Consider the following 27,116-nt stretch of genomic DNA (forward strand, 5'->3'; position numbering starts at 1 on the left):
CACATAGTAGGGAGACTGCTGGGGAGGATATTCATGGAGCCTTGGTGAGGAGCATTACATTTATGGCTTGCTTTCTTGAGTTATTATGCCATAATGGTGGTATTTGCCTAAGTTGGGATGTGGTACTGCCCCTATTCTCAACGTATGTTTGAAGATAAGCCGTGTGTGTCCTAATGTGATTGACACGCGTGTGGGAGATAATCCTTATGTGACTAGTTATCATCTGCACCTTCTTCTTAGTTTCAGTGGGGTGAATCACATCAGGCTTACATTGTGGTTTCCTATGATTTTGGATGTTACGATTCTAGTTATGGATTCCAATGATTGTTGTCTCACTTAATGGTCAATATAGTTGTCTTGTTATAGCCTTATAATGATGCTAGGTTGCAAGCCAAATTTGTGTATGTGGTGATAGTGAATTGGTCGTATCTCTAATAAGGTGTGGTTGATGCAACTTGATGACGTGGTTGTGTGAGATAGGGATTGGAATCTTCAAACTTGTTTGTGATGTAGGAAACCTGTTTTTGTTTTGATTTCAATGCGGTCAGCTTCCCCAATATGCGGAGGTGACAGCAAGGACAATGGTTGAAGACCCAAGATTTGAGACAAAACATAAGGAGCGATGCCACATCCGCCATTTGTTTATTGTTGATGAGTGTGATTTTACGTGATTCCCTATCATCAAGTTTCTAGACATTGCCATCATTGTCCTCATAATTATCTATCCTTGGATAATTCAATCAAGTAAAAATACATAATTTTTTATATAAAGATGTGATGTAAAAAAAACTACTCTTTTTATATACTTTTAAAATATATATTAATTAATTTAAAATAGAAATTATATGCAAAATATTACTCAATAAAACAAGTTAAGATCTCCATTACATGCCTTCCTTGTGTGCAAGGCGGAAATGGAATTGGAGTTAAAACAAGAAAGTTGTTAATAATTTTATGATCATATTGTCTACTTATTAAGTTTGGGACATGCTATATACACTGTATTTGTAATGGAGGAAATTTGGCATTTGAAACTTTTGATTTTCGATCAGACCATATGTTTAAGTGCATGACAACCAATGTGATGTTTCATTAGAAGAGCCCAATGTCAAATGTGTTTACCAAATGGGAAAGATTACCCAATTTTAGTGAAAATTTTACTGTTTTTTGTCACAAAAAAACTTTGAAGGTGATCCAAATTGAGGACTCTTATTGTACAACCATCCATCTATGGTTTAGTCTCTATTGAGGAGACATGTGTATTTAGTTCTCTTTATATATACTAGTATTGGACCGGCGTGTTGCTACAAGCAACTAAGGTTCCAGAAAAGAACCGGTTCCCTCTCTACAACCATCTCTCTCTCTCTCTCTCTCTCTCTCTCTCTCTCTCTCTCTTCCCCTCTCACTCACTCTCTCTCACTCCTAGGTCTAATCCCCCCCCCTCTCTCTCTCTCTCTCACACACACACACACACACACACACTCACATGCACGTGATCCTCTCCCTCTCCCTCTCTCTCTCTCTCTCTCTCTCTCTCTCTCTCTCACACACACACATGCGCAAGCACGCATACACACACTCCCTCTCTCTTCTCACGCTCTCCCACACATAGAAGCTCTCTCTCTCTCTCTCTCTCTCTCTCTCTCTCTCTCTCTCTCTCTCTCTCTCTCTCTCTCTCTCTCTCTCTCGCACGCACACACACACACACACACACACATGTAAATATTGAGTATATACAATATTATCTTTTAGATACATATATCTAGACACATATACTTATACATACATATACCCATGTATTTAAAAATATAAATACATAGACACAAACATAATTTTAATTAATTTTGATTAAAATTTAATGTGTGGAGATGGGTAGTAAGGTGTGCTCACTTTTAAATATATAGATATGCGCAAGCTTGAGTGTGTGTGTGTGTGTGTGTGTGCATATCTCTATGTGTGCATGTGTGTCCATGTATATGAGTGTGTGTGTTTATGCATGTGTGCACGTATCATCATGTGCGTGTGTCTGTGTTTGTGTGTGCATGCGAATACATGTGTCACACATTGACATACATATAGATCTATTTTATATATACATGCTTACATACCTATAGATACATACATAATATATATATGTGTGTGTGTGTGTGTGTGTGTGTGTGTGTGTGTGTGCATGTATTTTATCTATGTATGTATAGGCATGTATATTCTCTCTCTTACACATGCACATAATATAATATTAGAAGATATGTGTGTGTGTGTGGAGGAGGGGGGAGGGTGGAGGGGTGCGTAATTTGCTTGCTAATGTATTACACACACACACACACACACACACACACATAAGAAACTCATTCAATGAGAAAATGACTTGATGGTGACAATTAATTGTGAGCCCTAATGTATCTAGGCGTGTGGGAAAGAAACCCCCAAAGAGTGTCTTATCTTCTCCTTTCTCCTTTTCAAAAGTTCTCCCTCTCCTTTCTTCACGTATAGGCCAGGTTTTTAGGGTAGGCACCCTAGCTTTATCTTGTATAGATATAGATGTGTGTGCATGTAAACATGTAAATGTGTATGCGTGTGCATCTATGTATACATATGTGTGCATGTGTACTTGTGTATGTGAGTGGTGTATGTGTGTATATGTTTTGTGCTTATATGCGTGCATATGCAAGCTTGAGTGTATGTGTGTGTGTGTGTGTGTGTGTGTGTGTAAGTTTGCATATCTATGTGTGCCCATGCATGTGAGTGTGTGTGTGTGTGTGTTTATGTAGATGAGTGTATATGTGCATGTATGCATATACAAACATGTGTGTGTATGTTCATATGTGTGCATGTATGCTTGTACATTCATATGTATGCATGCATGTGTGCATGTGTGCATGTGTGTATGTGTGCCCCCCCCCTCTCTCTCTCTCTCTCTCTCACACACACACACACACTCACTTGCACGCTCATCTGTGTGATTGTGTGTGTACATACACACGTCTGTGATTCTATAACGTCGACTTCATGCCTGCATGCATCGTACAAGTCTTGATTGTGCATATGTGCTAGTATGTGTATGTGCACGTGTTTGTGTGTATGGTGTGAGTGTGTACGTGTGTATATTTGTGTTTATGTGTGTCCGTGTGTGCATGTATGGTGTGAGTGTGTACGTGTGTATGTTTGTGTTTATGTATGTGTGTGTGGGCATGTGAATGTGTCCACATGTGCATCTTTGTATCTGTGTATGTGTGCATGTGCACGTATACATGTGTGTGTGCATGTACACATGCAAATGTGTATGCGTGTGCATCTATGTAGACATGTGTGGGTGTGCACACGTGTACTTTGAAAAGATGCAGGGGGGAAGAGAGCTTGAGCTCTTGCAAGCACACACACACACTCACAAAACCCTAATAGAGAACACACAAGGTGAGAGGTTGAAATCTTCTTCTTCTTCACTCAACACTCAACACACCATCTACAAGATAAGAGTACTCATAATATGAAAGGTACTCAACCAATACATACGAGGGTTCTCTATAGTGTGAACCCAACTAAAATGAGCTGGCGCTATAACTATGCCAGTCTCTAGAATGGCTGTCACACAGCCTATCATCCCACTAGCCGCATATCACCCACGATCTCACCAACCATGCCAGTGGTGTAAGTGTGGGGCCCATTAGGGAAAAAGGGAGCTCATTTTGGGGCCCTGTAAGAAATTCACTATTTTTTGATTTATTTCTCTCCTAAAAGACCTCAAAAATAGTAAAATACGGAAACGTGGCTCAGAACTGTCAGTAAGGACTACAGAACTGTCAGTTCAGAAAGGAATAAGATAATCTTTTGTCTAACCAACACGATTTTGCATTAAATATCTCCTTAGTTTTTTTTTTGTTTCCCGAAGATTCCGCATCTCTTTTGACGACGTGTGCAGGCCTCTCATAAAGAATCCATCACTGAACTTGATGATTGCACTTTTTCAAAATATTTACATGGATACTGCCACACTTCCACGATTCATGTTACAAAAAGACTATGAGATTGACAAGCATATTGAAGAAATATTTCATGGTGGTAAAGGAACCACTGTGTATACCCTTGGAACAATATATTTGTAGATCTACAACAACTTCAAAGAAGAATGGTCGAGTTTTATGGAATAACATTTGAGGAGTGCAAAGGCATTTTGAAATTTGTTATCAAACTGGATGAGTGTGAGGTTGTAAAGGAAAAGAAAATGGAAAGGATTACTATTACATTGATGAATGGAGCACTTGATACATCATTGACTGCAGCGAGTTCGAAGTATTTTAGTGTACAGTCGGAGAAACACATATGGTGGTTAGGCTTCCAGGTATGATCATTTTTTTGTTTTGTACTTGATTTTAGTCATTGTTTTCAAATCTTTTATAGTAAAACTTTTGTTTTCTATAATCACAGGTAAAGATAGAAGACCATGAAACACTAGATTGGGTGTTTCACCACACGGAAATACCAAGAATAAATAAAAGACAAGTGCGAGGAGAGAATCTCCATGTTGCAGGAAAAGGTGATTTTCAAGTAGAGTGGCACATGGCGGGGGATCTTAAAACACTTAAGTGCATGTATAACGTTAGTAAAGGAGGTAACTCAAAGTCTCCTTGTCTTTACTGCAAAGAATCAGCTCAAGTAATGGATTCCAAATGGTGGAAGAGAGCACCTAATAGAGATAAAGTTGACCCTGACTTCAAGGCCATTCTTGACATTCCACTATGTAATGTTCACATATGCTCATTGCATGGTCTATGTCGAATTATTGAGAAATTGGTATTTTTGTATATTGGATTTGCTTGGAAACTTCGTCCCAAAAAAATAGAAAGGATGCTCTTCAAGCATTGGAAAAAGTGTTATCTGATATAGGTCTGCATGGAGGTGATGTTCATATCACAAAGGATTTTAAAAAGTCTACCAATGGCAAGGAGGTACCAATCAAGCCCTCTATTGGTGGTGTTAAGGCAAGAAGACTCTTGTCTCAACCCAAACACAGTAGTAAGCAAGTAAGGCAAGGTAGAACAGTTTCAAGGATTAATTATGGATTGTGGAAGCAAGTCCATAATGCCGTGAAAGATCATGAGGCATATGGAGAAGCACGAAATGTGAAGGCAGAGGTGTGGAGGTCTCTTGATCAACTCTTCATGTTCTGTGACAATGTAACATGGACAAAAAGTGATTACAAGAACTTTGAAGAGGCAATTAAACATTTTGGGAAGTCAATGAAAGACGCATGGACAGCCTGCAATATAACTCACTACATGGTAAAGTTCTGTCTTTTTCTTTTACTTAAGTGTGATCCTCTTTTTTTTATAACTTACTATGCATTCTTATGTCTCTGTGAAAACAGCATATCATCTACAACCACCTTTCCTATTTTGTCAAAAAGTATGGATGCCCAGCAATTTGGTCTACCCAAGGCATGGAGAAGTCTCACTACATGGCACGTAATGCATTTTTCAGACACACACAACACTACGGAGGGAGTCAAAAGGCAAATAGTCTGAAGGAAGTCTTCCAATGGTTTTACCGAGGCATACTATAGAGGCTGCATGCTAAAAGAAAAGTTGCTAGCTCCAAAGTCAAGCTTGCTTTTATTCTAGCCCAAAAGCAAAGACGAAGACAAACTTTGGACAATTCAATGGCAGCAGAGAGACATAGACAATGGAGGGATTCGAAGATATTTAGAAACCATAAATGGACAAGTAAACATGAATAGCAGTTTGTAACTTATTGGTGTTATGTCCATATGTTTTCAAACTCAATCAATAGATTTTTATTTTGTGGAACAAGTGACTCTTGGTTTTATGCCTATATGTTTTGAGACTCCATCAAAAGTATTTCTTTTGTGAAACATGTGATCTATATTAAACAAGCATCAATACATCCATGAGCTACACACAAAAAATTCAATCAATACTACTTAATTATGCTAGACACACTATTGATCCTTACCAATAAGGTGTGAGTGTCAAACGCTTTTAGAAGCTACTAAGTGTGTACTGAGTGTGTACTGTGAGTGTCAAACACTTTTAGAAGCTACTGAGTGTGGGAAGAGTATTGAAGTGTCGTACGGTGATGGGACAAATGCAAAAGGGAGAGGATCAAAGACTTTGTACAAATCAGTTCAACTTCAACATAATGTTTGTGCTATATTTGATGACTAAATCCTATTACTCCCAAGGCCTACCAATCGGAACTCTCTTTTTGATCTTGATTGGACTCTTTTTCCTGGAGAGTGATATCTAATTCTTGCTCTGCCATTTTTGTTGCCACAGGAACATCCTCTTTTTCCTCTGCTTTCAAATGTGTCTTGTTCTTCAGCCTCCTGCCCTTGCTCTTCTAGAGAGTACTGACTAAAGACAATGTACATAAGGAATGCCATGGTCTCCTCAAGCACTCTACACTTTCTGGTGTGCAAGCTACAATTGAATTTATATTTCTCAGGCAGGTTGTCAAATCTTCTATTCACATGGTACCTCAGCCTGTCAATGGAGACAATATGATTTATATGAACAAAAACCTTTTCACCTTCCACAATTCTTCCTGCCTCTGTCAGTTGTTTGAAGGTATCCCAATGATCTGAAAGAAAATTTCTGTGATGCTCCAGTACAGAGCTCATAGTGAACTCCCTGTTTGAAAATACTGTGGTATATGTGGAAGTTCCTCTGAGCCTTGCATTTGTGAAGAAAGTCAAATAGGAGCAAATCTGGAGATTTGTGCTCTTCTGATTCCTTTTGTTTTGAGAGGGAAGACTCAGTTTTCTGCTCCAGTCTCTTCCTTTTGCCTGAACCAAAATTTATATATCATGAATTCTATATGCTGACATATGCAATCAGGGAATGTATAGGATATCACCAAACAACTCCCTTCATGAGCACACATGACTCACCTGGTAATTGTTGTGGTCTAAGTATAGCAGCAGAAAAGTTCAACTTTCTCTTGAAAGGAGGGGCCTAAGAATCAACTGTTCCAAAGCAAAAACTTTTCTCATCATCAAGGAAGAAATCCCCAGGGCCAAAGAAAGCAAAACAATGAGGAAGAAGTGAAAACCAAAAGGGACACAGGAATTTGCAAGAAAACGCGATGTAGGGCCATTTGGAAAATGTCAAGTACTCTCCTCTCATTTTGTTGTGCAAATTTTCCATTTCTATTGCTATCCATCTCCAATCAAATGCTAGGATCACCTCAAAGATTCCTGGACACAGTAGATGATACTAGGAAGAATTCCCCAGGGCCAAAGAAAGCAAAACAATGAGGAAGAAATGAAAACCAAAAGAAATATAGGAATTTGCAGGAAAACGCGATATAGGGCTATTTGGAAAATGTTAAGCACTCTCCTCGCATTTTGTTGCAAACTTCTAGGTTCTATTGATATCCATCTCCAATCAAATAGATAACTTCCAGGTCAGTAAGACTCTCTATATCCTTATCTTCTTGTTTAATAGTATAACACACATACTTTTGGGATGTGATGTAGCTTAGATATTAGGATAAATACCACAAGTAGGAAGACTTTTGAATTGGGTTGATTTTAATGACTAAAGGCATGTTCCAGCAGGCTGCCTCATGAATTTGCAGGAAAACGCGAGGAGAAAGCTTTAGGAATTTCAAACAGCCGAAATCGCGTTTTGTTGCAAATATAAAACTAGGATGTGGAAATTTGGGATATGGGATGTGGTGGATGGGAATTGCCCAGATATCTGGACATCAAGAATTCAATGGATCAAAAAACATTGAAAAGGATATAGAACTCTGACCTTTCTCTTCCTTTTCCATGCTGTTGGAGTTGCACTGGTGAATCTTCTGCTCTCTCCCAAACTTGAGCTACAGCCTAGGTAACCTGGAGATCTGGCAGCGGTAGTAGTCTTCAGGCAGGTTGCAGTCTGGATGGAGTGTGTTGAGTAGGAAGGGATCAGAGAGGGAAGGAAAAGGATGATGGGAGGGTGCTGGCAAGGATGAAAGACGGGGAGGGAAGAGTGGTTATGGAACTGATTATGAAATCATGATTGGCACAAGTTCCAAGGCAAAAAGTGTCCCATTCACAGTGCCAAGTTTCAAACTCCAAGAGATCTGGGTCCCGTCCACACGTGTGAAAAAACGGCTCCATCATTTAGTAGCTGCCTTTTTTGTATTTTGCACTAATCTTTTCCCTCCTGTTTAATCTCTCCTGTCTTGGCCCTCCCCTCAGCTCTCTTGCCTCCCTACCTCCCTACTCTGCACCATCAGCATCCTGACCAGCAGCACAGGTTCATCCCTAGCACAGGGTACTCATCAACAGCACAGCACACCCACAGATAGCTTCCAGGTCAGTAAGACTCTCTATATCCTTATCTTCTTGTTTAATAGTATAACACATACTTTTGGGATGTGATGTAGCTTAGATATTAGAATAAATACCACAAGCAGAAAGACTTTTGAATTGGGTTGGTTGAAATGACTGAAGGCATGTTCTAGCAGGCTGTCTCATAAATTTGCAGCAAAACGCGAGGAGAAGGGTTTAGAAATTTCAAACAGCTGAAATCGCGTTTTGTTGCAAATCTCATTTTTGGGCCTTTTTTGGCCGTTTCCGGGCCTCCGGATGTCCGATTCCAGCGTTTCAAGTGCCGTTTTTGGGGTTTTGGGCCGTTCCGGACGCGTTTGCAATGTCAGAATCACCAAATTTTGTACAAAAAATAAAAATTTTAAAGATTCAAATTGGATCACCTTATTAATGTGACACGCTTCTATGAACATACAGTACTATTTATTTTTCTTATTTTTATCTTCTTTTGTTGAATTTTCAACGTAACGTTGGCCCACTCCTGATTGGTTGAGAGCCTATTTTCTCTCTCTTCTAAAATGCCCCAAAATGAGCTCCCTTTTTTTCTAATGTATTGTATTTAGTTGTAAAGACAGAGAAATCACTGTAGGAATGTACCAACATGTTACTTCAAGTATTTGCAAGAAAATGCGAGAGTGAGCTATTAGGAATTTCAAACTGTCGAAATCGCGTTTTGTTGCAAATTTATAAATGTTGCTTCATCCACCCCTGTCATTGCCTTTTTGTATCATTCCATGTTCTCCATGGCTGTAGTCTGTTTCCATTGCTTTGTGTGCAGCTTGTCAGAGTGATGGCTAGAACCAAGTCAACTGCAAGGAGTGCTGGCAAGGGGCCAGGGCAGCAGCAGCTGGGGCAGGTATCAAGGAATTTAGTGTGCCTCCAAAGGGAAGAGTTGCACATGGCAGGAAGGGGAAGCCAATGAGCCTGCTCCAGCAAAAGGCCAAGAGATTGAAACATGGTGCAGGTGTGCTAAAGGAGATCAGGAAGCAATAGAAAGCTATAGGCTTTGCAATCCCCAAGGCACCTTTTTAGAGACTAGTGAAAGACATATGTGATAGTTGGCACCTTGGTTTCAGGTGGAACAGGACTACCATTCTTTCCTTACAGGAAATGGCAGAGGATTACTTGGAGAAATATTTTGAAGATGCAATGTATGGCAGGACATCAAGATGAGAGACATATTATGAATTCCACCTACAAGAAAGTTGAAGGTAGATGAGGTTAAGGTTGTTGAAGTAACCCACTCAAAGAACACCAGAGAGGGAAAGCTACTTATGAGAAGTCACTGAAGCAACAAATAAAAGAATCCAAATCTGTTATAGATGTGGAGACTGTACAGAGGGAGCTACAGATACAGAGAAGGTTGCAGGAGCTGGGCCCTAACATAGTTGTCCATATTGAGGATGAAACTTCAGTGAATAATTTTGACTTGACAAAACCATGCTTGGTAGCATTGGCTCATAAAGAATGAGTATTGCTCAGATACTATCATTCTTGCAATGCTCTAGTAAGTGTCTTTTATTTTACATTTGTTTGCAAAACAATCCTTCTTGTACCTCCTTTACACCCTACCCTAATTATTGTTTGGTCCAATGCAGCATGATGAGAAGCTGGCTTAACCACGCTGTACAACATACAGTTCATATTATTGATCCTGCCATTTCCTCCAGGTTAAGAGATGCAAAGGAAACTCCCATGGATATTTTCAATTGTTTCAGACACTACAATTTTGATGTTATCGATGTTTTGCTTACTTCCATACCATAACAGGTATGTGGGTGACTGCTTCTTTTGGGATTCTTCTTTAAGATTGAGAAATCTTGTAGCCTTTGATTTCTTAATGCTTTTTTCCTTACACAGTGACCACTGGAGCTTTGCTTCTATTGATATCCAGCAGAAGCAATTCTTTATATTCAACTCTCTTAAAAACACACACAGAGAGCTGAAATTGTAAGTGGTGTGTGTGCTATTTTTAACTTTAAACTTTATTATTTTGTTTTAATGCACACTAACTGAATTATATGTATTGCAGTTGTATTAGAAGGTTTCTAGATGCATTGGATCACTGTCCTCCTAATGTCAATCTTTTGGATTCAATAGAGTCAATAAATTTAGAGGTAGAAAGTCGTTTCCCCTACTGATGTCTATTTCATGCTATGCCTTTGAACCTATTGAATAATTTTGTTTTGTTCAGATGTTAACAGTTTCTAACATATCTTTCCAACTGTACAGACACCACAACAAGATGATTCGAGTAGCTGCGGGGCTGCTAGAGAGTGCTGATCAGTGCCAAATATATACTTTCAAGCTATTTTGAGATAGGACAGCCAGACCTTGTAAGAAAAAATAATTTTCATTTAGCTTCAAAATAATTGATATTGGTACAAAGTGTTCTAAATCATCATATGCCATTGTAGATGAGAGAAGATAGCTTCAGCTCGAACTATGTATATAGTTTCAGAGCTGATACAATTTGGAAGTTTTTGAAGTATGCCTCTCCCAAACCTATTGTACCAGCTACTGTCGAGTTGGGTGAGAGCTCTAAAGTCCGAGAAGGTGTCATACACCTTGATGACACAGATGATGCTGATGTGGTGCCACAGGAACAAGGACCTAGTGCTGATGAGGAGAAGCCACAGGAACAAGGACCTGCTGCTCTGCTGATGTTATTGAGGAGAAGATGGAGCAGCACAGCAAAAAGATTCACAATGGAGCAGCACCAAGAGATTGTACAGGACAGGATGGAGTAGCAGAAAACAGATTCTCCAAAAAAAGATGATACGGAGAGCTTGGACCATGTAGAGCAACCTCTGGATCAGGCTGTAGATAAATAGAAAATGGTTGTCAAGAATATGTTCTACATATATAATTAAACACTTCTGTACAAAATTTTACTTTATTGAATATAATACCTTTGTTTATGGAGTCTGTGTTATCTCAATTTTCAAATTTTCAATGTCTTTGCATTTTATTGAACTCTCTCTTCTTTTGAGCACCTGCAAAAAAGCAATATGAATCAATAGGGTAAAGTAAACTAATAGCAGTGCTTAATGAGACTAGGATAAGTCAGATGATCTTGTTTTCTTAACACACCATGTGTGTTAGCATTGTCCAGCCAACTGATAAAATGATCAGTAAAAAATATACCCGATTGAGCTAGCTCTGTTGCACATTGACCTTGGTATTGTTGTTCTCCTATTGATCCATGCAAAATATCTATAAATCCCAGAATACAATCGATGTTTTGCCATGTCTCATACGATGAAGGGTATAAATCTGAAATAAAATAGCACAAGAATGTCAATAAGCAAAGAAAGAAAGCTTCATCTTAAAAATCCATACACCTCATAAAGAACAAAACCACAATAGAAAAATATACAATTAGGCCTGTGTTGCGGAAGATCATTTGGATAGTCTCACAAGACAAGTTCTTTATGCATGTACACATGCTTAATCAAAACTTCTTTCACCGATATCTTCCCTCTGGTGATTTTAAAATCTCGTACTCTTCCCTTCCATGACGCCAAGAAAATGTTTTTGTCTGGGGTCTCTTTCTTTTGCTAGGTTGCATGAGCACCCATGCTCCTTTCGAAACACTAACCTTTTCCAAGTTCCTTCCGTTTTGACTGTACTTGAATTCTCTACCGAAGAAATAGAAGAAGCAGGTCGACGGGGTAATGATGTGTGGTATAATTATGCCTTCATAGCATTATCATCCACAGAGCGTCTTCCACAAGAACGGCCATAGTTTTTATTCACCATGGAGACCTTGTGAATCTATAACAACAGCAAAGTAATGTAAACAAGATAACAAAGTGAAGTTTCAAGAAAGAGAAAGTGGGCAGACAGACAGTTGACAAGAAACATCTTACTCTAAGCCAAACAGGATCAAGGGAGCAGTTTTGGAAAAGAAGAGGCTGCTGCACAATGAGGCAGTGGTGTAGAATGGTAGACCTTTCGAAGGAAAGGCAGCACAACATTTCAAAGTTCAAAGGAAGGTGGAAGCGGGAAGTCCCTTGTCAGAGAAAATGTCAGACTAGATTCTATCTTCATGTCCAAAGATCTTGTGAGAATAAAAAACCAATCTCCACATTAATGTAGCACGCTTGTACCTACATAAAGTATTGTTTCTTTTATCTATTTTCTCTTATTTTTGTGAATTTCCAACGTTACGTTGGCCCTCTGTTGATTGGTTGAGAGCTTATTTTTCCAAACCGTAAAAGGCCCCAAAATGAGCTCCCTTTTTTCCTAATGTATCCCCCACACGGGTCATCAGTGTCCACCGCCTCACTAGACGAGCTCGATATCTCAACACTCCCCCTCGAGCTCAACTCCATCTCATGTACACCAAGCGAAGCCCTGAATCTGCGGAGCTTCTCTGTACCCAATGCTTTGGTGAAGATGTCAGCTACCTGATCCTCTGTATACTGACATAAACAAGGTCAAGATCTCCTGCCAAGACCTTCTCTCTGACGAAATGGTAGTGGACCTCTATATGCTTCATGCGAGCATGAAAAACTGGGTTCCTAGCCAACTGTATACTGCTAATGTTGTCACAAAAAATGACAACTTGTCTATCCACTGATAGACCCAAATCGGCAAGTAGCTTTCTCAACCAAGCTACCTCACATGCTGCTTGTTGCTCCAAGTCATAGCAGCACTCCCCAAAGAAAACGTGAAGCCACTGGTAGATCTTCTATCTGAGATACTACCAGCCCAATCAGCATCTGTGTACCCATGTACACATATCTCTGTCCCAGTCTCATAGAATAGTCCACAATGCAAAGTAGACCTCACATACCTCAGTATGCGTCTCAATGCATCCAAATGCGGTTTCCGTGGAACCTGCATAAACTGACTCACCAACCCAACAGCATAGCTCAAATCTGGTTTGGTGATCGTCATGTATATCAAGCTGCTTACTATGCGCCTATACATAGTAGGATCCTCCAAAATCTCTCTTGAATCTGCACTCAACTTGCCATTCTGATCCAATGGCACTGAGATAAGCTTACAGCCTGTCATACCATACTTGGACAACATGTCCAAGCCATACTGTCTCTGCAGTAATCCAATACCATGTGGTGACCTAATCACCTCAATGCCCAAGAAATATCTGAGCTCCCCCAGATCCTTCATTTCAAACTTCTGTCTAAGCAAGATCTTTACATCAAAGATCTCTGCATCATGGTCCCCCGTAATGATCAAGTCATCTACATAGATGACAACAAGCACAACCCCTCTATCACCATGTCTCACATACAGCGAGAAATCTGCATTGGCTACATGAAAGCCAATAGTGACAAGATATTCAGAAATCTTGTCAGACCATGCTCTTGGTGCTTGTTTTAAGCCATACAAGGCTTTCTTCAACCTGCAAACATGCTCGGGGTGACTCACATCCTCATAACCAGGTGGCTGTAACATATACACCTCTTCTTGCAAATCTCCATGCAAGAATGCATTCTTTACATCCATCTGATGTAAAGACCATTGCTTTGACGCAGCCACTGCTATCACAACTCTCACTGTTGCCATCTTGGCAACTGGGCTGAACGTTTCCTCATAATCAATGCCATATGTCTGCGCATATCCTTTGGCTACCAATCTAGCCTTGTACCTGTTTATGCTTCCATCACTGTTATGTTTTACTTTGTACACCCACTTGCATCCAATGGCTTTCTTGCCTTCAGGCAATTGCACTAAATCCCAAGTCTCATTTCCATATAGTGCATCCATCTCCTCATCCATAGCTTTCTCCCAACACACATTTCCAACAGCCTCATCAATGCATGTGGGCTCAACAACCTGCACAACTTTTGCCATATATGCATAGTGATGTGCCACATAACCATCATATGTAAACCTCTGCACATGGTTTTTCACTCTGCCAGATCTTCGCAGCTTCTCATTCATGGCTTCCATAGCCTTCTTTACACCAAGTGTTCTCATAGCTGGGATCCCAAGCTCCTCATCAAGGCTCATCTCAGAGCCACTAGACTCTCCATCAACATGAGAATGCCCTGCAGAAATGTCAGGCATACCAAGGGGCTCAACCACTTTTTCTTTACCTTTACGTGATGTACTAATCACATTTGCAGGACTGGTATTATGACGCAACCTGCCACTCCATGGTCTATCAACAGACCCACTAGATGAGGACTCTCCTGGTCCACTCAAAGACTGTGATTGCTGACCTGTATTCTGTGCAACCACACTTCCACTCACATCAGCCCCAAAACAGCTTCTTTTTCAGCAGCATACCAACTGCTCATCTCATCGAAGACAACATCCCTGCTTACCCTCAACTCACGTGTAGTAGGGTTATAACACCTGTATCCCTTTTGCTCAAGGGAATATCTAATAAACACACATTTTTCAGCTTTCGGATCCAGCTTAGTTCTCAGCTCATCTGGCACATGCACATATGCAATGCATCCAAAAACTTTCAGATGAGACAAATCAGGTTTTCTGCCAGTAAACCTCTCCTCTGGAGTTACATCATGTATGGCTGCAATTGGAGTCATGTTCATGATGTAAACTGCTGTAGAAACAGCCTCAGCCCAATAGCTATGCGGCATATTTTTCTCTTCCATCAGTGCTCTCGCAATCTCAGCAATGTGCCTGTTTTTTCGCTCAGCAACTCCATTTTGCTGCGGAGTGTATCTGCATGTAAATTGTCTCCGCGAATACCATTCTTCTTCAAAAATTCAGAGAACTCATTGGAGAAGTACTCTCCCCCTCCATCTGACCTTAGGCACTTTACATATTTCCCTGTTTGCTTTTCAACCAAAACTCTGAAATTTTGAAAGTGAGTGAACACCTCACTCTTCTCCTTCATGAAATATACCCACACTTTCCTTGTGTGATCATCAATGAAAGTCACATAATACCTGCAGCCTCCCATAGACATGGTCTTCGTAGGACCCCATACATCTGAATGCACAACATCTAGTGCATTTTTGCTCACGTATCTGTTACGTGAAAACACATGCTTCGTTTGCTTCCCAAATTGGCATGCTTCACATATTTTCTGCATACCTTCCACTTTAAATTTTGGCAGCCCTGTCACAATTCCTTTAGTCTGCATAGACTTCAATCTCTGCACATTCACATGTCCAATCCTTTTATGCCAAATGTCTGTGTCTGCAACAATTCCTAAACCATTTGCAAACATCGCAGCACTCACTTCAGGAATGTTTACATTCAACGTAAACATTCTACCCATTCTGTTGCCTTTTGCAACCAACCTGCATTTGTCTTTAAAGTCTTCAACATAACAACCATTAGGGTTAAACCGAACCTGCAAACCCTGCTCAATCATCTGGCCAACTGAAACCAGATTCTTTGTTATGTTCAGAACGTGAAGTACATCTGCAAGGTACTTCACTTTGCCATCCTGCATAGACAATGGCACATCTCCAACATGGGCAATCGGATGAGCAGTGTCATCCCCTGTTTCCACAAAACCTGGTCTTTCCGGGTTTTTCATCTCCTTGAACCACTCCCCATGACTTGTCATGTGGTTCGAAGCACCTGAATCCACATACCATACATCATCTTTTTGTGCTGCTTCAACATTTTCAGACATGGCATTCACGACATGCTGCATAACAAACAACCTTTCATTGTCCTCATTATTTCTTCTTGTTGAGGATGCATAGTTGTTTTGCTGCACTTTCCCATTTTGCATGTCAGCCTGCTTCTTATAACATTCTGCCTGCACATGTCCAGGCTTACCACAATAATAGCATTCACGTGCATCATTATACTGCCTTTGCCAATTTCCACGGCCTCTTTGACTCCCCCTGCCTCTGAATTTGCCTCTTCCACCTGCATGTTGTTGTTGTTGTTGTGAATTCTGGGACTGTTGTTGTTGCTGCTGCTGGCCATAATTCTGATTACCTGCTCGGCCACCTCCTTGACTGCGTCCACGGCCTCCTCTACCCCGTCCTCTTCCAGAACCTGTGTAGAAGGCCTGTTGGTCGGAACTGTTTTTGGTTTGTGAAGACTGTTGGTCTTACCCAAGCTCTTCTCTTCTATAATCAGCATAGACACCAAATCTGTAAAGTTGGGAATGTTTTCCCGAGTCTGAATAGTCGTCTTGAACGCCTTGTATTGTGGCCCGAGACCATGTAGACAGACTTCCACCTTATCATCATCATCTACTGAAACACCAATAGATGCAAGGGATTCCACAATACCCTTTATCTTCAAATTATAGTCATTCACAGACATGCTCTTTTTCTCCACAGTATGAAGTTCATTCTTCAACTGTATCTTACGTGCCTTGGTATTTGTTTCATAGAGTTTAACCAAGGTGTCCCACGCCTCCTTGGGGGACTTGGCATCCTGAATGTGCCCAATCATGGTGTCCTGTATACTAATGGAAAGCCAATACATTACTTTCCTGGCTCCTTGATTCCAGTCCTTAAACTCTTTCACATCTGCAGAGCAGTCGGATTTATGTCCGGTATCTCTGGTGCCTCTTCATGCTCTCCTTCTATGTAGTCCCAATAGCCTTTTCCTATCAGGAAATTCGTCAGCCTGAACCTCCAAGCATGGAAGTTATTCTTATCAAGCTTCTCTGCCACAATCTGGGTTATCCCATCATTTGATATCTTGTCAAACACACAATTTTACCAGAAACTACACTCTGGTTTTTCCTCCACAAACTGCTGTATTTTCTGCAGCGGTACTGAAGCTGACTCAAATGTCACAACCAGTGACCTCAATGTGTATACATAAAACCAATGGCAACTGTTAACCTCCTTGCAGTACACACAGTGTCTGCACAGCCAATCTGTATTCCTGCATTTCTTAAAACACAATTCTGCAAAGAATCAATGACTTACCCGCAGTGCTCGAAATCGCCTGCTTTCTGAAAAATAGAGGTCCAGACGCGCCCGATACGCGTTTTCGGCTCTTAAAATATTCTGTCCGATAGGACAGTATAGTTGCCCTATAGCTTCACTCCCGCGAAGAAAGCTCCTCAATCAGAGATCGTTTGCCGGTGCCTCCCGTAGAGCTCCCGACAAGGGTGTAGTCACCAACACAAATAGGGAAGAGTAGTTGAAGCTCTTACCCTCGTACCGCTTCCTGTGGTTCTCTTGCTTGTAGCTTAGCCCTTAGCATGAACCAGGCTCTGATACCATGAAAAGATGCAGGGGGGAAGAGAGCTTGAGCTCTTGCAAGCACACACACACACACTCACAAAACCCTAATAGAGAACACACAAGGTGAGAGGCTGAAATCTTCTTCTTCTTCACTCAACATTCAACACACCATCTACAAGATAAGAGTACTCATAATATGAAAGGTACTCAACCAATACATACGAGGGTTCGCTATAGTGTGAACCCAACTAAAATGAGCTGGCGCTATAACTATGCCAGTCTCTAGAATGGCTGTCACACAGCCTGTCATCCCACTGGCCGCATATCACCCACGATCTCACCAACCATGCCAGTGGTGTAAGTGTGGGGCCTATCCCCCAGGCGGGTCATCAGTGTCCACCGCCTCACTAGACGAGCTCGATATCTCAACATACTTGTGTACGTGAGTGTATGTATGTGTGACTATGTATGTGCTTATGTGCATGCATTTGCATGTATATGTGTGCAAGCTTGAGTGTGTGTGTGTGTGTGTCTTCATGTGTGTGCATGTATGCATATGTGTGTTTTTTTTTCTCTCTCTCATAGAGACACACAATTTCCCATGCATGCACACACAAACATCCTCTCTCTTCTCACATGTATGTACATACACGTGCAATATACCCCCCCCTCTCTCTCACTCACACACACACACCCCTCTCTCTCATGCATACACATGCACATGCACTCTCTCTTCTCACACCCCCTCACATGCATAGAAAATCTCTCTCTCTCTCTCTCTCTCTCTCTCTCCCCCCCCCACCCCACACACATACATGCTCACACACACACTTGCACAAATATGTGTATGATTTTGTGTGCACATAGGCACGTGTGTGTGTGAGAGAGAGAGAGAGAGATTGTGTAATGTCGACTTCATGCTCGCATGCATTGTGCAAGTGTCTTGATTGTGCGTATGTGCTATTGTGTGTATGTGGTGTGTACATTTGTGTTTGTGTGTATCCATGTGCAAGTGTGTGCATGTATCTGTGTGTGAGCATGTGAATATGTCTGTGTGTACATCTTTGTGTTTATGTGTGTGTATGTGCCGTGCATGTGTGTGTGTGAGTGTGTGCATATACCACATGCAAATGTGTATGCGTTTACGTCTATGTATACATGTGTGCATGCATGTACTTGTGTGTGTGAGTGTATGTATGTGCTTGTGTGCATGTACACGCATATATGTGTATATGCAAGCTTGTGTGTGTGTGCGTGTAAGTGTGCTAAGCCCATGTGTACACATGTGTCCATGCATGTGAGTGTGTGTATGTGTGTATTTGTGTGCCTGTGTGTATAGATCTATTTATATATACATGCTTACATAATATTTATATGTGTGTGTGTGTATGTATGTATCTAAGTATGTATTTATCTAAGTATGTCTAGGTATGTATATTCTCTCTTTTACACATGCACATAATATAATATTAAAAAATATATATATAGGTGTGTGTGTATGTGGAGGGGTGGGCACTGAGCAATTTGCTTTCTAATGTATTATATATATATATATATAAGAAACTCATTCAATGAGCAAATGACTTGACGGTGACAATTAATTGTGAGCCCCAATGCAACTAGGCATGTGGGAAAGAAACCCCCCAAAAATGTCTTCTCTTCTCCTTTCTCCCTTTCAAAAATTCTCCCTCTCCTTTCTCCACGTAAAGGGGTAGGCACCCTTGCTTTATCTTGTACTAGTACGGGACCCGCGCGATGCTGCGGCATTGTTTGGAATGGCATATATATCCCCAATCTTTTCCCAAGTGTGTTAGCTTCTCCTTTGGAAATTTCAAAATTCTGGCTTCTCTTCCTACCACGGTGTTAGCTTCTCACCCACATGGAACCTTCTGTTAATAGATAGATAGATAGATGTATGCATATATTATGTTATCCCACAAAAAAAAACAAGACCCAATTCAACCAATGGTAGAGGTAGGAGAGCCAAAACGTAAAAAGAATGGAAGACTTCCAAAGAACACAATTTGACCTAGTCCAAGCATTGACCCAAAATAGTTTTTGGGCAATATATCAAGCATTGACTTGGGCAATAAATATGTATAAGGGATATATCAATACAAAATTTATACGATTTTTTATTATTATTTGAATATATTCAATTTCTTAAAAAAAAAAAGTTTGGCAGTCAAGAGAAACGAGGATATATTCAATTTCAATGTGATACGAGTCATTGCCGCGTTGATGCGTCCCTGTTCGTTGCCGTTGGTCAGGCGGTCGAGTTTTCAAAGCTTGATGGTGGGTCATCAGCAGCAGCATCGTCATCATCAGCCTGTGGAGAGGCGAGCTCATAAAATCGTTTTAATTGATCAGTTTGTTGTTCAAGAGCAGGTCTGAGTTAGCTTGAAGCTTCTGTAACATGGCTGTGAATTATGAAGAGGATGATGAGTATCTCGACTACTCTTTTGCCCTCGAGTACACAGGCCCCCCACCCCCATTTCAGGTCCCCAAGGCCCAGGCCATCAGCTACCCATCTAGCTCACACGCACTACCTCCCCTCCAACGCAAGAGGCCTCCTCTGCCTCAGTTTGCCCTCAAATCCACTGCACACTTGGACTTCTCATCCAATCTGCATAATTCAGTCCTTTCCCCTGTCCTAGGTCTGATAGAATGCCATGGTTCATTTCCTCAATCTTTCTCTCTAGATGCCCATGCGTCCACTGCAGGCATCGACTCCATGGATGCCCATGCATCCTCTTCATGCATGAACATGGACTCCATGGGTGCCCATGCATCTTCTGTAGTATCTGACTTACACTCCATTAAAGCCCATCCATACTGTGAAGAGACACACATTGGCTCCACACATTTTCAAGCATTTTTTTCAGTTACAGAGATAGAACCTGTGGATACCCCAACAGCCTCTGCAGGTGCAGATGTGGATTTCAGAGGAAAACTTCTGAATACTGGCCAGTTATCGGAACCACCTATCTTGAACACATCCTGTTTCTCAATAACTTCAGCAGCACCAGAGAGCTTTTTTTTGCCCATACCCGATATTGATACCTTGGTGTATCAGGAGGGCGTTCACAATCCTCCATGCAAAACCAAGGAAACGAAAGAAAACGCTGGCGAGCCCCTCAATCACACTCCAAATGTCTCATCGAATAGAGTGCTACAGAAGCCTGTTCTGAGCTCTCTTCATAATTTGCTTCGTAAGTCCACAGGGAGGGCTCATTGTAGTTGCTGCTCAAGAAGCTTTAGGTTTCAAGACAAGGAGTCTTGCTTGGTCTGCCTTGCCAGGTTCTGTCATGGCTGTGTGCTTCTTGGAATGGGATCCATGCCCGAAGGACGTAAATGCTTGGGCTGCATAGGGCGACCCATCGACGAGTCAAAGAGGCCTTGTCTAGGAAAGCCCTCAAGGTTGATAAAGCGTATGCTCTCTACTTTAGAGGTGCAACAGTTAATGAAAACTGAAAGAGAGTGCCCAGCAAATCAGCTTCAGCCAGAGCATGTGATTGTAAATGGACAACAGCTAAAGGGTGAGGAACTGGCAAGTCTCCTTAGTTGCAGTAATCCTCCACTCAAGTTGAAGCCCGGTAGCTACTGGTATGATAAACAGTCTGGATTGTGGGGGAAGGTGTGCATATATACCTTTCATATGCTACTTGATTTGGCATGCATGTGTGTATGTATGTACGTTTTCAAAACATGCACTTGAAGATTCACTGTTTCAGCACTGTGTGTGCGTGCGTGCGCGTGCGCATGTGTATTTGTGCCTGCATCTATGTTTTTGAAGTAGACCCTTGCAGGAGGTCAATGTTTCAGCATGCATGGGATGGCTTGCAGGAGGGAAAAAGGCCAGCTGAGTTCATAACGGCTGAGCTGAACATAGGCGGTATGCTTCTTGACAGTGCTAGTCATGGGAATACTGGTGTTTACATGAATGAACGGGAGATTACTGGGACAGAGCTTAAGATGCTCAAGGTTACCTACACTGAAGGAGGCCTTTCTCGTTTGAACTACCCATGTAGTTAGGTGTTAAGATTCAACCACACAACTTCATGCTATCCTTTAGATAGTATACCTCTTTGAATTGAATCTGGTAGTGCAGTTTGCAGGTGTGCAATGTCCTCCTGGCACTCAGCTGTGGGTTTATCCTGATGGAACCTATCAGGAGCAGGGGCAAAAGAACCTGAAAGGAAACATCTGGAGAAAGGTGATCTTTTACTCATGGAGCTCCATGTCAATTCCCATATATGCATACATGTATACAAATTATAAGGTGTATTTCTATGCATGCCTCAACTAACATAATGAAAATGAGACGAAGAAAACCAACATGTTTTGAGGGTGGTCTAAAACCTCAAGAAATGTTTTGTGGTTCTATATTGCGTGAGAAACAATCCAAAAACCTTTCCTCAAGCATCTCCTGCATATCTGATATCTGGTCTGGTGTTCATCACTAAGTAAATGTATCAAAGTTCCAACCAACCTCCTATATAAAGTAAGAATAAAGTTTGGATTCTGCCAATTCTCCATCCCAAAGAAGTAATCAAGTCTAAGATTTATCATCTCAAACTTATGTTTTAGGCTCTCCTTCATGAATTGGATCTTCTTTTCATGATGATGTGTAATGATAAGATACATAATAATCAAAGTGGTTTCATCCTCCTCTGAAAAGAGAGAGATATTAGCATGCGAAGGGGTCCTGCTTAATCCTATACTGGAGAAGAATAAAGCAATGCGACGATACTAGGTACATAGGGCCTGTTCAGCCCATACAAAGCCTTCATGAGTCGGTAGACTTAGTTCTCTTATTCTGGAATCTGGATGCTTCGTGGTTGCTCCACATAGACCTCTTCCTGGAGATCTCCATTTAGAATTGTTGACTTGACATTCATCTGGAATGTAAGCTTTCCACCATGAGCTGCTTAATCACCATTGTGACGGTGTTCATGTGTGTTGCAGGAGCAAAGGTTACATCAAAGTCAATTCTTTCTCTGAGGGCATATCCCTTGGCAACAAGTTGGGCTTTGTGTCCATCCAATGTTCCATTTGAGTGAAGCTTCCTCTTAAACGCGCACTTGAATCTAACTATCTTCCCCTTTGCTGGCTTTTCAACCAGCTCCCAAGTATGATAGTGTGATTCCTCTCTATGGCGTTGAGCTCACTCTGCTGGCTGCAAACCAGTCTTGCTTTCTTAGGGCTTCCTGAACTGATCTTGGCTCGGAGGCCTGCATAATTTGTGTTATTAAGGTGTAAGTGACCAACTGACTCACAAGTCTGTTGTCCTGCATTTCCTCTCCCTCGTGTGCCTTGATCATGTCAATCCATCTCTTAATTGGCTTTTTAACCAGCACCCAAGTGTGATTCCTCTCAATGGCACCAAGATAACTCTAAATGGTTGCAAACCACTCTTGGTTTCTTAGGACTTAACTGATTTGGGCTCGGAGGCTTACATAATTTGTGTCCTAAAGGTGTAGTCTGTTTGTCCCGCCATCCCCTCTTTGATTTGTGTCCTAAAGGTGTAAGTGACTGACTCTCATTAGTCTGTTTGTCCTGCCATCCTCTCCCTGATTTGTGTCCTAAAGGTGTAAGTGACTAACTGACTCTCATGAGTCTGTTTGTCCTGCCATCCTCTCCCTGATTTGTGTCCTAAAGGTGTAAGTGACCAACTGACTCTCATGAGTTTTTGTCCTGCTGTCGTCTTCCTAATGTGCCTCGATTATCTCAATCATCTCTGCTTCCCTTAGGAATATCCATCACTCCCAAGTCTCTTAATGTTTGGTAAAACCACCTAGGTATGGGTTTGTGAGGTTCTTCTGAATTCTGTTTCACCATTGGGGCATCTGTCTCGTCATCATTGGAACTTTCTCCTTCTCTTGCTGAATATATTGGGGTGCGACAAGGCTGATATATCCATTGTCTCTGAAATAGAAACTAGTGTCTCGTGGAAGACTACATGACATCTGACTGTAATCTTCTTTGTTTTTGGTTCATAGAGCGTGTATCCCATTTTCTGCAAGCCCTATCCAATGAAAATATTTTTCTTGGATTTTGGCTCTAGCTTTGTCCTCTTTTCATTTGGTTTATGAACGAACATATGCATCAGAACCAAAGACTTGAACTGGGAAACTGAGGGCTTGATACTTGTGAAGGCCACCCCTAGAGTTTTGGTGTCTACAAATTTTGTTTAGAGATTGGTTCAGGATTGCAACTTCTTGCAACCAAAATGTGTAAGGCATATTCCTGTGGTGACGCATGGTCTTAGCCATTTCCAAAAATAGACCTGCTCTTTCTTTCTACCACCCCATTTTGAGACGGAGTGTAAAGAGAGGTGACTAAACAAAGGTGCAAGGTCAAGGGAATGCTTCCCTTGACCTTGCCCCTTTGTCTAGTCACCAGTAGCCTTCCACCCTTTTTCTTTGCCAGAAATACATTCTCATCTCCTTCCTTGTACTGCTTTTGACATGTCCAGCCGTGAAGCACTAAGCTGCATACCTCTTCAAAGATGAGAGTAGTGTGAGATTGAGCAATGATTGAGGTATCAAAGCTTTTGGGAAGCCTATTCAAGAGCCATTGATGGCTTTGCTACCTGCTTGTATCTGGCCTTCCTGCCCGGCGGACATCCACTTGGTGGACATCCACCCACTTGGCAGGCATCCACTTCTGGCGGACGTCTACTTAGGCACAGATGTCTACTTCTTGGTGGACGTCCACTTCACTTTTGCAGTGTCTGCCTCCATCATGCCGCCTCTACCGTGCGCATCCCTTGTTTTTTTATGGGAAAAAGATCCTTCTATTAGTTACCAAGAAAAACAGCTGTAATGGTTAAGTACAAACTCGTCTCCACATGGGGAGTGAGAGTCAAGATACATAAAAGTGGGGGAGTTCTTCTCCGGCTGGCCACTCTAGGAGGAGAAGCCTATCTCATACAATGGGGGGAGGGAGAAACAATCACATGTGGTCTATAGTGCCAAGTGCGCGTCTTTCTCACCCCATTTACGGCCACACTTTCTGACCTTCATTCGTGGCAGCGGTGCACCTACTGCCTGCTTGCATCATTTGTATATAGGTGACTTTGGGAGCACCAAAAGAGATCATCTTGTTAGTGAAGGAGATCATCTTGTTAGTGGAATGCTCTCTTTTTCAGAATATAGTGTTGTCGTGTTCGCTCATTGTTGTGTCATGTGCCTCTGGTTATCTGCTTGTTTGTTATGTCATGAAGTGTTAAGGATTAAGTGGCATCACGGTGCAATCTATGTATCGGGCAGCATGCTAGCATATTGTTCCAACAGAGTGTGTGTGTGCAGTGGAGAAGGCAGAGTAGCCTGGTCTCCCTGGCTGAGTGGCAACTCCTGTGGCATACTGCCTTAAAGAGTGAACCCATGACACATACGTCACACCCAGTGTACGGGCAGGCCAGCCTGCTACAGGTACGCTAAAAATTTGGCGATCCTACTGGGGAGCTCTTGTGATAACAGGAGTTTCTTGTAAGTTTGATTGTGATGCTTAGGATTTGGTGGAACTCTTAATTGTTAGGGTTTTGCGCACTCCCAACACACAACAAGTCCAGCGTGCATGCCCAATAGTCCAGTCCAGCATGCATGCTCAACACACGTTCATGTGTTGGATCAGCTAGTCCATTAAGGAGTCCATTGTCGGTTTGTTGCTACAGTAGAAAGAGACCACACTTTAACTTTGTTACTGAACCCTTGGCTACTGTGCTTGGATGGGTCAATGTGAAATTGCCAAGCTTCAAAGGCTCAGCCAATGATCATGTGTGAGGCGCTTCTTGTTTTGGCAATATGCAGAAGTCGAGGTTTGGATTGAGAAGATGCCTATTTGGCGCTCTTTCCATAGACCCTAGAAAGCTCAGCTGACTGATGGTTCAGCCAATTCACTGCCAACCATTTTGCTAACTGGACGGCTCCCGGGACACCTTTTGCAGGACATTCAGACCAAGCAACTACCAAGAGAAGGTGCTCCAAGAACTTCACACTCTTCAGTTGCTTCCAGGAGAGACTGTCGCTGAGCTAATGACCTGTACGACAGTGTTGGCTGCCCGACTACTGGCACACTTGAAGAGTTCATGGTGCGCCGGTCGGTCACCTAGGCACTCCCGCACTCCACTCAGCAAAAGATTCGAGAAGGCTTGAAACCTACCACCACCTTGGAGGAATTTCAAGAATTTGCCACAGGCAATTGGAGATTGCACGCCTTCTTTTTGAAGGTGATACTAGCACTGGAACCACAGTGGTGGGGTGACGGATGACCCGGTGTCCAAGCTAAGGATGGAGCTGGAGACCCTCAAGTTGCAGAAAACTCAGAAGGAAGAAAGCAGCCTCGCACAGCTCAAAAGGGAGATTGAAGAACTGAAGGCCCAACGAGAGGTCAAGAAGGCGCCATCTGTCAGGTAGCTGGCCAAACCCCACAGGAATGCCCAAGAAGGAAATACTGCAGCTTCTGTAAACAAAGGGGGCCATGAACACAAGGACTGCTTGTCCACCAACAGCAGCAGTTTCCTCCCGCTCCTTCCAGCAAATCACTTGGCAGCACCATATGCTCATTATGCCTCACCTATGTACCAGCCTGTGGCGACATCCCCCTCACTCAACCCCTCCACCACCTGCCTCTACTCTTCCACCCCTCATCACCACTCCCCCTGCTACCCTAGCTGCAACCCCATGCCCACTCAACCACCACTCCGGTAGGTGCCCGTCATCCCCGTCCACCTGCTTCGCCTCGAACGTGTCCAGTCATGTGCTACAGGTGTGGGGAGTACGGGGATTTCCAAAGCAAGTGTTCTCTACCTGAAGGGTCTCCCCTGTGTCATCATTGCCCCAGCAGCAAGAACCATTATACACGGGACTGTGCCCAACCATGCAAGCCAGCACCTCAGCCTCTCCCTCAATCGACTTTGCCTTTCCAACCCTTCCAACCACTCACCTGGTCTCTGTGCAGACGCTCCTCAAATGAAGTTTCCCCCCACTTCCTGTCCAATCCCCCACCAGTGCTGCAGTGCTTACCCATGCCCTCCATGGGGGTCACTCCTAGCGAAGAACCAGGAGAGGACCAACCTCCTGTTTCCCACACCCTTGTGGATCATGCCTTCCTTCAAGCTTACAAAGACATGATCCAAGCAGCTCCCATGTTGGACACCAGTACCCCAATGTCTTCCCAACCTGCTCCACCACAACCCTCTTTCTTGCGCCAATTCAAACAAGAAGTCTCCCTGTATGATCTGCTCCAATGGAGTCCTGCGGTCCACCAACAGCTCTCCACGCTCCTGGCCCACGTGGAAGAGCAGACGACACCTCTGACCCCTTTAAGTGGCGGACAGATAGATGGCAACACACTTCCATGTGCATAGGGGTGGAACCCTCCAAGGCTCCTCTTGCTGACTTTAGGAGTGTCCGCATGACCGTACACATCAATGGCACGCCTCTTAGTGGTACCATCGTGGATGGTGGCTTCGGGGTCAACCTCATGCCTGAGTTTACTCTGCAAGCCCTTGGTCTCCAAATGACCCGCCCCATCAACTTCTCTGTAAGAATGGCCGACCGTCGGGACGTCACTCCTCTTGGTATAGTGGAATGAGTTCCAATGTTGATGGATGGGGTACAATTCCTCCTTGACTTTGTGGTCATCCACTTGCCGGA

At 42.4% G+C, this 27,116-nt stretch overlaps 1 protein-coding gene across 4 annotated transcripts in view; it reads left to right on the forward strand.

The window, feature by feature from the left end:
* The first annotated feature begins 19,658 nt into the window (after positions 1-19,658).
* Positions 19,659-27,116, forward strand: part of LOC147614546 (extra-large guanine nucleotide-binding protein 3-like) — a 62,606-nt gene continuing 55,148 nt past the window's right edge. The window contains exons 1-3 of one of the 4 annotated variants that reach the window (XM_086781093.1): positions 19,659-21,091; positions 21,301-21,438; positions 21,566-21,670. In XM_086781093.1, the coding sequence (XP_086637219.1) occupies positions 19,871-21,091; positions 21,301-21,438; positions 21,566-21,670 (1,464 nt within the window). In that variant the 5' untranslated portion in view covers positions 19,659-19,870. The remainder of the gene's footprint in view (positions 21,092-21,300; positions 21,439-21,565; positions 21,671-27,116) is intronic. The other 3 variants (XM_086781096.1, XM_086781094.1, XM_086781095.1) reach the window with 3 other exon arrangements.

This window comes from Cibotium barometz, chromosome 42 (genome assembly GCF_041138505.1).
Source record: "Cibotium barometz isolate CiBa-2024 chromosome 42, ASM4113850v1, whole genome shotgun sequence".
NCBI lineage: Eukaryota > Viridiplantae > Streptophyta > Polypodiopsida > Cyatheales > Cibotiaceae > Cibotium > Cibotium barometz.